Consider the following 12,500-nt stretch of genomic DNA (forward strand, 5'->3'; position numbering starts at 1 on the left):
TTTCTATTATGGCAACAAAAGGAGATACGGCTTTACGTTATACCTTTGCTTAATCCCACTGGCAATTCATTACTCAACTGACAAAAAAAAATGCAAATAACGCCCAACAGACAAAATGGCTGAGAAGCAGAGAAACTAGAATCGTTACAAGGCAGGAAAGCAGGAGGCACAAGCAGTGCCACCAGGAAGATTGAAATGTTTGATACAAATGAGCAAAGAACAGTTAGATACGGATATATCATGATTCTCTCGTCATTGGAACTCAATATATGAAAATGGTCAGAGAATGTTCAGCACTTTGTTCAACTCCAGCTGTAAACTTGTCACCTCAAAGGAGCATAATTTTAGAGTCACCGAGGGAGCTTCCGAAAGCTACAGAATAATATATGTATATATAATAGCCGTGGAGTTTATCCTACTGCATCACCTCTGGCCCAGCATGACTAACGCCCGGGTGGAAACTCTAAATCAGGAGACCGTTAGGCGCACAGACTCCTGTCCTTATCTCATGTCACATGGCCATGGGTCATTCTGCTTCCTCTTAAATCTTAAACTCAATGTCACAAATGCGAGGAATCCATGTTTTCAAACAGCTGACACACCTCCTCCCTGCAATCCTCTGAGGGTGGTAAAGGCATGATTACATTCAACTGACCGCTCCTGTGCAGTTATAAAAGCTGTGGTGCATCCGCATGGTGTAAACTTTATGAGGAGAGTGTTATCTTCACAAAGAGACACAAACCAAACACTACAGTCTTCTTCTCTACGTCACAGATTATTTATACGACTGCTGTCATGCGATCCAACAAGTGTTGCATTCAGCTGACCATTTCAACACGGGCATAGCGGAATTCTTGAGAATTTAAAGCATTAAGGAGTTGTGGTCTCAAGCTCTTGCTAGCAAGCTAACACTATTTAAAGCATGCAAACATCTTGCACCAACAACAACCCATTTGGCACTACTGAAAGTTTGCTACTAGCTATTAGTGGGGAGCGTCAGCGTACCTACCATGGTATGGGACCAGGGAACATAGGACTTTTTTTTACATTTTAAAAAGGGTTCTATGTTCCCCGCTTTTCCCCAAAAGGGTCCTATGTTACCCGCTATGTATTGCGACCAGGGAACATAGGACCCTTTTGGGGAAAACTGGGGAACATTGGACCCGGGGAACATAGGGATGACACCATAGACATACAGTATATCTATGGATGACCCCCTATTAGTGTTACTGCACTAACTGGTCCAGTAGTTGTGGGAATGACAGGTGTGGTAGATCTATTTGTCCTTCACATGTACCATCAAAATAAATTTGAAGATGGTGCCAAACTTAGTTGCTTGCAAAAAGCATACCTTAATTAGATATGAGGCCAAATGTGGTAGCCTACACTATTACTTTAAACGTGGGCTAGGATGTTGTTTTCTTAGATTCTGATGCAGTTTGTTTCCAGATTGCCTCCCTGATTCCGTGCCTCCCTTGCGTTTAGCAGTAATTCAGCCCATCACGCTGTAGGACCTGTGTTCTCTCTCTAAATTAGGACTAATGCCATGATGTAACCAGTGATCTAATTTCAGTTCCATTCCGGCAGAAACAGCTTTGTTGTTGGAGTTTAAAGGGAGTTTGTTTTTTGACCTCTCGGACTACGAGGAACATGCTGTTCCAAAAGGAATGGAGCAATATGCAATGGAAACAAGCAATATGCTCCTGTCAGGACTCCGATCATGATCTGTAGAGCATTATCTCTACATGCACATGTACATGTATCAGAACGTACAGAATGATCTGGAATGGTATGTACACAATGAGGAAGTGAGACATGTAGACTCGGCTACTAGTGGCGGCTGAGGTACAGATTTGTGAGCTCAGCAGGTAAAAAGGCACTCCAGATTTATTAGCTGAGGGCCATCAAGTATCAGAGACAGATGGGTAGACGGACAGTAAAACCCTTTAGCTCTTTGATGTGTGGTCACCGAGACAACAGCGTTTATGGCTAAGACAGTATATTTGCATGAAATACTGCTCCACTGGGATTGACAGGATCCCCCAAAGTGTTGTGCAGAGAGAGGGAGAGAGAGAGAGAGAGAGAGAGAGAGAGAGAAAGAGAAAGAAAGAGAGTGAGAGAAGAAGGAGAAGTAGAACAGATGGTTCTCTGTCACCTGCTGACAAACGCTGAGTGCATTAATGTGTTTGTGTTAACAGCCTTCTCCACGTCTGTGGTCCCACCCACAGGTGCTAGTGTGTGTGTGTGTGTGTGTGTGTGTGTGTGTGTTACAGGAGAGCTGAGTGAGCAGTTTAGGCTCACCTCACCATCTCACTATTTCCTCTTTTCATCAGCTGTATAATTGGTTATGTTCACGATGGGTGTGTTACATAGATGACAAATTAGGCAGCACACACATATAACATCACTACACAACATTAAGTCACTCTCTCTCTATCTCTATCTCTCTATATCTCTCTGTCACACACACACACACCCATCCTGCACACACAGACACACGCTAACACACACACACACACCCTTACAGACACACGCACACACAGTCATTTACTTCTATATTCCATGAGACCATCATAATGAAAGTATCTTTCCGATAGACAGACCGAGTCATCTGTCAGGTCTGGGCTCGCTGATTATGACACAAGCCCACAACTAGTCATTTTAGCCACATACACCCAAACACACACACACCACACACACACACACACACACACACACACACACACACACACACACACACACACACACACACACACACACACACACACACACACACACACACACACACACACGCCAAAAGCAGTGCTCAACTTACACCATGTTTCTAAAACACTCTTGAGAACATTTCTCTCAGACTCAGAATCAGTGTTAAAATAAACACCCGGTCGAGAATAAACACTGGGTAAATATGGTAAGAGAGAGGTTCCATGGATCCAGTCCTAACCACACTGGAGTTAAACCATGTGCCCACGCATCCACGGGACCTGCTACTGGGGAGATCTGATTCAGAACACCACAAGCTTCCATAACAGACTTCACAGCGCCGCACACACAGACCAGGAAACACTCTGACATTTTCAAAAACATCAAATCTAAATGTAGAGGCTATTGCCATTTTTTTGTGGTTTTGATTTGCTTTCTTCTTTTCTTTTACTTTTTCTTTGGTGGTGGAGAACACCTGGATTGTCTTACCTGCCCCTGTATAGATATCCACTCATCCTCGCAACGTCCAAGCCACTGGGTAGAAAAATAGGCACATTCAGATACAATCCACAGCTTCACTGCAGCAGAGCCCTCCCGAGCCCTGTCCTCCTCCTGTCCCAGTCTGTGGCTACTTCTGAGCTCCCACTGCTCCTGTGGTTTCCCTGGTCCCTTTAGCTTAGCTTGGGTTAGCTTAGCCTAAGCTAGCCTAGCCTGGACAGAAGTTAGTCCCAGGAGCTCCAGCTCTCTCTCTCCCCCAGGGACAGAGGGCCAAACGCAGCCATCTGACGTGGCAGCCTGACCAGACCAAGAGTCAAGCGAGCCAGCCAAGGTCTAGAAGTCTTTTCCCTCGTACACTCTCTCTCTCACACACAAAAACACACACATGCACAGAGACGCAGTCACACAGACTGATTCAGTGGTAAACAGCACTGAGGTGAAGGTCTCTTTCTCTTTCTTTCTCTCTCTCTCTCTCTCTCTCTCTCTCTCTGTCAGTGCTTTGCTGCTCCCTGAAAGGCCGATCTGTTCCAGCATGTTCAAACACACATTTCAGTGTGTGCATGTGAGTGTGCCTGCATGTGTGTGTGTGCGCACAAACTCACACCAAGGCCCTCCTGCCTAAGCTTGAGCAACATCCATTTCAGTGGGCTATTTGCCCCAGGCAGTTTTTTTTTCGGTTGGCTCTGTGGAAAGGGGTGTGTGTTAGTGCATGTAGGGGTGGAGTAGACGCGCACAGGTTCAGACAGGTCGGGAAGTCACAGCTGCTGCCACCACCACACTGAATATTAGCACACTATCTCCTCAGAAGCTGGATTCCTAACATTTCATTTCAACAGTTGAGCAAGCTTAGATTTAGGAGCAACAAGTACATGCTTATATTGAGTCCACGGTGTAAAAGACACAACCAAAGAAGGAGAGAGTGAGAGAGAGGGAGAGACAGAGAGAGAGAGAGAGAGAGAGAGAGAGAGAGAGAGAGATACAGATAGAGAAAGAGCTAACACTACCTCTCACCACCTGTTATTGTCTCTGCTATTATCTTTTTGAGGTTTCTGCACTGAGCAGCAACTGTTGTTGACTCAGTGCTTTTGGGTTGACAGGAGGGTGCGGGGGTGGGGTGGTGGGGTGGTGGGGTGGTGGGGTTCTGGCACAGCATCTCCTATGAAAGCGAGGGAGTGTTAGGGTGGAGGAGCTCCCTGAAACACACACACACACACACACACACACACACACACACACACACACACACACACACACACACACACACACACACACACACACACACACACACACACACACACACACACACACACACACACACACACACCTCTCAAAGCTTCCAGGGCGCCAGGGGCAGGGCAGGGGAAAGCAGGGGAAGGGTGGGTCTTTCCAGGGTAGCTTTCCCAAGGCAGCCTCAAAGTATAACCACAGTGTGACCGTTGGATGTGGTCAGTGCGAAATTCCGCCCACTGACCTAAATGAACATACACCCTAACCTACCTGAGAGGACTATACACAAAATCAAACTAACAAACGTGCACAGCTCCTGTTTGGAAAAACACTAGATAAACCAGTTTCTAACTGATAAATAAAATCCTCAAGGCTTGGACTCGGATATTCACCTGAAGGCAGGAATGCTAAAACCCTAACACATACTGGACATGCGCTCACATACCTGAGAAGGGGTGCTGGAATACCACTGGAATACCACTGGAATACCATTATAAGCACACACACACACACACACACACACACACACACACACACACACACACACACACACACACACACACACACACACACACACACACACACACACACACACACACACACACACACACACACACACACACACACACACACACACACACACACACACACACACACACACACACACACAGGAAAAATGTGTCTCTCCAATGCAGCGTCTGTTATGTAATGGAGTAAGTATATCCCACTCTGCCCACTTTAACTCTTGACTGAAATACCTCCTTGTCTAAACACTGTTCCCCTTTTTCCTGTGCGTCCTCGGCGCTGACTCAGAGTCAGATGAGGTTTACTTGTTTGTTGTGCCATGGCACTTTACTGACTGTGTCCATTTGGGTACCCGGTACTGGGTTGGGAAGAACTACATGTCCAAAAGATGAGCCTGTGAAATTTCACAGAGCTGTGAGAGTGTTCTCCATCCCCCCCTCCTTTCTTTTGCATTCTCTCTCCCTATGTGTGTGTGTGTGTGTGTGTGTGTGTGAGAGAGAGAGAACAAATGCATGTGTTGATGTCTGTGTGTGCCCTCACTGTAGCTTCTTCAGCACAAAAACAAAATGGAAACTATTTCTTCTAGATCACTCATTTTTTATGATAAACGACTCTGACTCCAAACAGATGTTCTGCTCTTTGCTCTAACTAATAACATAAACAACGGTTGCCTTTTATAGAGTGCATACGCACTGTATATTAACACACACAGCAGAGCGTGACTCGTCAAGATGCTTAGCGAGCACCTCTGGTGGACACACACATCTGCCTAGAACAAACAAACACAGGCGGCTGGTGTCGGGCGGTCAAGCCCTGCAGCCGAGTTGACCCTTCCATTACCATGCCGACTGGCTCGTGCTCCTACGTGGCTGTCCCTCCCCCGGCAGCACCCTGCACCCCCCCCCCCCCCCCCAACCATCATTCTTATGTTTAAGTAGCTGTTCTAGAACCTGCCATGCTGCGTTTTCTGATCGGCTGGCTTTGCGACATGGCTAAGTGACTAATCCACAAATCGGCGTTTGACTAACAAGCTAACGGTATTTTAAACACACTACTGAAAGTTTCATTTGTTCGTGTTTGGAGGCAGAGAGCAGTTTGGCTAATTATGCCTTTTTTCTGCATTAAAAAAGCCAAATACAAATATGTCAGAGAACAGACAGAGAATTCCATCCTAGCATGAGCTTCCACAAACACCTTTGAGGTCTCTTGGGATGTAATGGAGTTTGGGTCAATCTGACATGTGGTGCATGTGTGTGTGTGTGTGTGTGTGTATGTGTGTGTGTGTGTGTGTGTGTGTGTTCAGTGAGTCCGTATGGGCATTTGTCCTCATGTGCACTGATAATACTAGAGCAGAGAATGACAGACATACACATGTGCAACTGAGCACACACACACACACACACACACACACACGCATAGACACACTGATTGGAAGCAGAGGTGGTGTTTCAGGAGGAGATGTGCTCTCTGTAATTAGTTCTGTCACATTATAACCAGCTGTTAACGAGCGCGCCTAACTCTTACAATGTGTAAGGGCCTTGGCCTCTACTGTCTGTCTCTCTCACATAGAAAAACAAACACGAACATGAAGACACACACACCCACACACACACACACACACTCACACACACATAAACCTTTACAGGCAAACCAACACCCTCTTCTGCCTTACCAGTATGGAGCTGATTATACTGTCCTCTCAAATAAGCCATCATAATTTCTTTTCCCATATCTGATTGGACATAAGAGTAAAAGGAATAGTGAGAAATGGTCATTTAATATGGAAATAAATATAAATAAATAAATATGACGCTCTGCTACTCCCAGCTTAACTAATTAACAATCAACCCAATCAACTGCAGTTGCACTGTAATATACAGTATGGCCATTTATACCTTACAGAAGAACGTAATTAAGTCAATGTATGGCAAGCTGAAGAGGACATTTGCACTCACATTACAACTACCAAGTCCTGACCCTGGCCACTCACTTGACCTCATCCTCACCAGTGCTCTTCTATCTCTGAAATCCACTCTCTCACACACACATGTTCCTGTTGCACGTCTATCAATGACATCCTGCTGGAGATTTGGGGACAGGTCTTCCTCTGGCTATTGATCGAGCGGTGGAGTTAACGTGAGGGCCAGCAGAGGCCAGTGGGCTACGGTCAAAGTGCAGATGTGTGGCCCTTATGAACACACATCCTGAGCAAACATTGATCCCCGTCAGATGGCACTGTGTGTATGCTGACCCCACATACGTTCACACACATACACACACACACACACACACACACACACACACACACACACACACACACACACACACACACATTCTCTCTCACTGTCATAGACGCTAGTCCATTCTCACCTGCCAGCTATTTGTCTGCTATCTGCTGAATAACTGTAGCTGAAGACTGTAACCTAATTATGCACATTTACACACAGTTAGCACCTACTCATCAACTGCTTTGAAGTGATGAAAGACTCTCTGATGTCTGCCAGTGCTTTGCTAGATTACATTATTTACATCACTATAAGAGCAAACTGAATAATAGCCTACAAAGTATGTCACAAACTTGTGTAGATGTTTTAACATGATTAGTGTGGTTTAATGATGTCTGTTCACAGGGACAGGCAACAAAGATAACCTCTGACATGACAGCAAGAGGCTCATTCCTGTCACCGCGGCAGAGATGCTCACTTTGGAACAAACCTCAAATCCACTTCAAAACGTCAAACAGACACACCAGACATTATTAATGAACACGACAACAATACTTTAAATGGGAAGATCTTGCTATCTTAGCTTCCTCTGCATGTGGTTGTTCAGGCAACCGCGCGCGGTCATCTAATAGCCTATCCAAACGAGTGAAATCTGACTCCGGGGAATATCCCCCTCATGAGTGAGGGGACTTGACAGGGGATGTCTCAATATTTGAACGACCAACGTTAGCTTGTATTAAAACATTTTAACAATCTTCTGATTAGCAATATGTTATCCTCTTGAAAGTAACGTCCTTTATAGCGAGGCATCAACAAAGAACGTGTGATGTTTAACGTGAGATATGAGACACACAGCCTACCTTTCAGTTCCCCGCTGCTGCTCATCTCGTGCTGGTCTCCAGTCCATATTAGTGCATATTCGCTCGGTACCGCCGCGTGTCAGTCTCTGCCTGCACTCTTATATCAACCTGTGATGATAAAAGATGAAACCTAATAAAAGAAAGAGTATCCAAAGCCCTTTCTGATGGAGTCGAAAGACGCTACTGTCCGTGGTTTATTATGGCAGTTACCCCCTGCGGTCTTCTACATGCATGACAGCACTCGATTCTGCTCGCACGCGTCAGATGCGCTCCGGCTCAGCTGTGCGAGGGCGCGGAGATCAAAGGAACGTCTCCTCACACGCGCAGGCCTCGTGAGGTGAGGATATGAGCGGTGATAGAATAGCTTCAAACCAGAAGCTTTTGTCACCGGTTCTACCAAAATGAATATGACTGGATTAAATCCTTTGTTGACATCCGAAGCAGCCTATTTATACAGATTCCAGACTATAAATCGGCTAGCACAACTATTATTCTCTATAATCAATTATTTCCACAGATGAAGTTTTTTTTATTCAGTACGAATACCAATTGGTAGGTGATCAATATTTAATGATAGTGCCGGCATGCTTAAAATAGACTGTGCTAAGTGCGCGCATGTGTGCACGCGCGCGTTTGAAAGAAGATACAGAGAGCGGGAGAGCATGTGCATTGATGCATCGATTTACAGTAAACAGTACAGCGTTATAATTTCCAGTGGAGTGTAACTAGGTTAGTTGGTCACAGTGCTGCTGTTGGCCATTAGGGTGCCCTAAGCAGAACTGCTTAGTGGTTTCTGCTTTGTGTGTGCTCAAATAGGCTATCAGGGGGGAATAATATAACCTATATGATTGAGGGGGCCTACTAAGACATATATCACATAACATAGTCAGATATCGGGGTTGGAGAACAGTGGTGACTTCACACAGAGGCTTGAGCTTCAGGGGCCCCTGAGCCCGGTAAGCCTGTTTAGTAATCCATCCCTCAGTGCAGCCTGTTAAAGTGCCATCTCACAATCAAGGCCATAGCCAGGGTCAGGTCCTGGCTAGAAATGTTGCCTATAAAGTGGACTATATAGACTAAACCATAGAGAGGGCTGAAATATAAAGGGAATCATGAACAATAGATTTGTTTAGTTTATAACATGTTATTTATAACTTAAACCAACATACTTTTCCACGATATTCTAATTCCTTAGATTTGATATTTAGCACCTACAGTATGTATATCTCAAGAGCCTTTACCTAAATGGGGATATTTGTACTGGTCACTGCTCCATCTGTTATTTAGGAATGCTCTGCTTCTCCTCATAAGTAGTAGTCTGGCAGGGTTCATAAGTAGCCTAGTGACTATTGCATTTATTAACTGCAGGGTCATAGGCTTCAGAGCTTATAGCCTACCTTCTGACACAGTGAGTCATCTACTTCCCATCTCTTCTCCTAACTCTCTCCATAACTGCACTCTCTCCTATCTCATGTGTTGTGTTTTTTAACACAGTAACCAATAATTGATACTATTTGGCAGTAAGCTATGTTTGGGCCATACTTAGATTATATCCATAACAACATGATATCCATGTATATAACATTAATATTATATAACATAATTTTCAGTGCAGGACCAGGTAAGCTAGGTGCATCTCCACTGAATTTCTAGTAGCCTACAGGTAGCATCTCGTTGGTGCTATCTATCTATCTATCTATTGTAGCCTATCTTTATTATATTTAACAATTAGCTTTCTCATTCTTTTTGACATGTCAGAGGTAGCCTAGGCCTATCTGCAACTAAGTGCACGTGACGGTGCGTTGAGGCAAAGATAATTGTCTCGTCGGCTATTTTCACTTAATAAATGAAACGAAACTTGATACGGATGTGACTGCTATAGGTTACGTGACACCTGACGTAAAGGCAGTAGCAATTGTCTCGTCGGTCGGCTAGTTTTGCTTCAGCGAAACTTGAAGAAAGAAATACTGAGGACATGACCTCGGTGTCCTCTGGTAGATGCGGCCATGCTCGTAGTTTAAGTAGCCTAGTAAGAACTTCGAAAACGTCTAGCCTTGTCTTTGTTGCCTTCATGATTTCCTTCAAAATGTTTCTTATATCTTAAAGGAGATATTAATGATCAACAATGACAAAGCAGATGGAACCTGTCACTCTCCCCCTTTCTCTCGTGCGCGCGCAAGATGCGTTCCCAATGGAATTCAATAGCATAAAAAGTGTTGCTGCATGTTGACATTGTAAACGCTCGGAAGAACGAAAAGCAGTTCGAAGGAAAGCTACATTTGCCAAATGTTGGTTCCCCCGACGCCCCTTCGTGCCCTACGCACAGTGCGCGATGTGCGTAGTGATACATGGCACTGGTTGGCCATCTCTCTCCCCCCTCTCTGTCTGTCTGTATCTATTTACCTTTTTTTATGTCTAAGTTATGATTATATTGAAGAATGATTTTGGAAAATTGGATCACGGACTCACTCAGTCAGTTAGATGTGATGCTCATGATGTACAAAGCACGTCATCTGTGGGTAGGCAGATTCATATCATATCAGCATTGGGTCATGCATGAAGAGAACTTCCAGATAAAACATGAAAGAAATCAAATACATGCTTGTGAATTTGCAAATGAGGGAAAAGCCCCCCTCAGTTCTACTTTCTCAACATTATCACATACAGTACAGTACTACAAGCTTTTCCATCATGCGGTGCGGTGCGTTATCAACAGCTCAGAGAGTTCAATATGTAAAGTGTCTACAACTACTAATTATAGTCCCTTTCCCACATGAGCGAGACATCCGGATGTCAAACGGATATCAAACGGGTGGCTGTATGTGGGAACGCAAAACTCGGGTATTTTCTTACCCGGAACTCACCCTACTAGCCCCCTAGTACTACTTCTAGATGTTACCCGGGTGCGCTTAGGTGGGAACGCAGCCGGCACAGTTCTGGGTAGAGATGGGGGGCGTACCGATGACGTATAGAAATGCGCCCTTGCAGCCTGCTTGCAGCCATAGACAGTAAAAGATATGGACAGAGCTATCACGTAGACGGCAGCAGAGACCGAGGAAGCAAATTTCAACGGTTTTTTTAGGTCTTCTTATTTCGTCATAGGTCTCCTGCGCAGGCTCAGGTGTCGTACATGTGACGTAGGCACGTAGTCTGACCTATGGCGACGCTTTACTCTCGCTGGACGCATGCGCCTTTAACACTTTAGCATTGACTTTCGAAAAACGTTAATTACTCAGCCGATAAGACAGTTACGAGATTATTATGTCAATTTCACAATGTAGTATGTACCCCGACAATAGAAAATGTTCATATAAAGGCTTAAAACGCTTCAGCTCTAACGTAATTTGATGTCAAAGTGGCGCTTACGCCCCATAGGATTCAATGGAATGGCCAGCTAGCCACGGTCTTCTCGTTAGCATGGCGGCCGCCATACTGTCTACACTCTCAGAACGTTCGCTGCCCCCTTGCTTGCAGCTCGAGGCAGAAAGTACAAATTGCCATGGTAACAATAAACATTGCCCTACGAGTATGAACACAGACGAGAACACCGGAGTACAGAAAACAGTGACATTTTGTTGTGTACGTACAATAAAAATTTAAACTGCAATCACGTTGTTGTGTTTGTTGCGGGACAGGCAGGATTATCCTTGCAAACGTGAATAGCGTGAAGTGTTGTCGATTAGCTTGCAACTAGCTGTTTATTACAGTGGTTAGCAATAACAGCTAATAGTTAACGTCGCTGTTATTTAGCATTGTTGCTTTTTGTAAGAGTTGGGAAGGAGCCTCAGCCTCAGACCTCTGTGTGCTGTTTATATATTTTCCAGGTGTGTCATTATTTTCTATTCATTTGTTGTGTTGGATGTTTATACCAGAGAGGGTTGAAGTAGAGCTTTGTTTAATACTGTGGTCCTGGCGTTAGCTATTTTTTCCTCTATGCTAGCTCCCGCTGACTAGCGAGCTAACTACTTCTGTTGTTTCATGATGTTTTGGATCTGATGTAAGTTCGCATCATCCAGGCAACACAGCACAACAACGCATTTATTTAGCGTCATCTCCCTCCCCCTGCAAGTGCTGACATTGCCCCACCCCTCGCGGCTCCTACTCGGGTCTAGTGTGAACACAATTACCCGTATCTCACTCGGACATAAAGCTCATGTGGGAAACGTCCGTGTCGTGCCTCTACCGGGTAAATATGTCCGGGTAACTTCTAGAAGTTAGGTGGGAAAGGGACTATGTCTGTCTTTCTTTTTAAGTGCACTTTCATGGCAATTAAAAATAACCTTCTATTTTTACAAGCCTTGCTCCCTTGATTAGGCTATAAGGATGGTTGCATTCAGTTACAGCGGTGCCAGAATTTAGTAACGGCTCTATAACAGTTTCTGCCTTTATACATCCCATCTTTGATTTGTTGCTATTTTAATGTGTTGTGGGTAAATAAATAATGTAGTTAGGTTGAGTTAAA

General features: G+C 44.7%; 1 protein-coding gene across 1 annotated transcript in view; it reads right to left on the reverse strand.

The window, feature by feature from the left end:
• pde4dip (phosphodiesterase 4D interacting protein) overlaps window positions 1-3,682 on the reverse strand; it is a gene marked incomplete in the record, with an annotated part of 52,379 nt that extends 48,697 nt beyond the window's left edge. The window contains 1 exon segment of the mRNA XM_062555657.1: window positions 3,193-3,682. Coding sequence (XP_062411641.1) covers window positions 3,193-3,218 — 26 coding nt within the window.
• Window positions 3,683-12,500: the final 8,818 nt, after the last annotated feature.

Source organism: Sardina pilchardus, chromosome 15 (genome assembly GCF_963854185.1).
Source record: "Sardina pilchardus chromosome 15, fSarPil1.1, whole genome shotgun sequence".
Lineage (NCBI taxonomy): Eukaryota > Metazoa > Chordata > Actinopteri > Clupeiformes > Clupeidae > Sardina > Sardina pilchardus.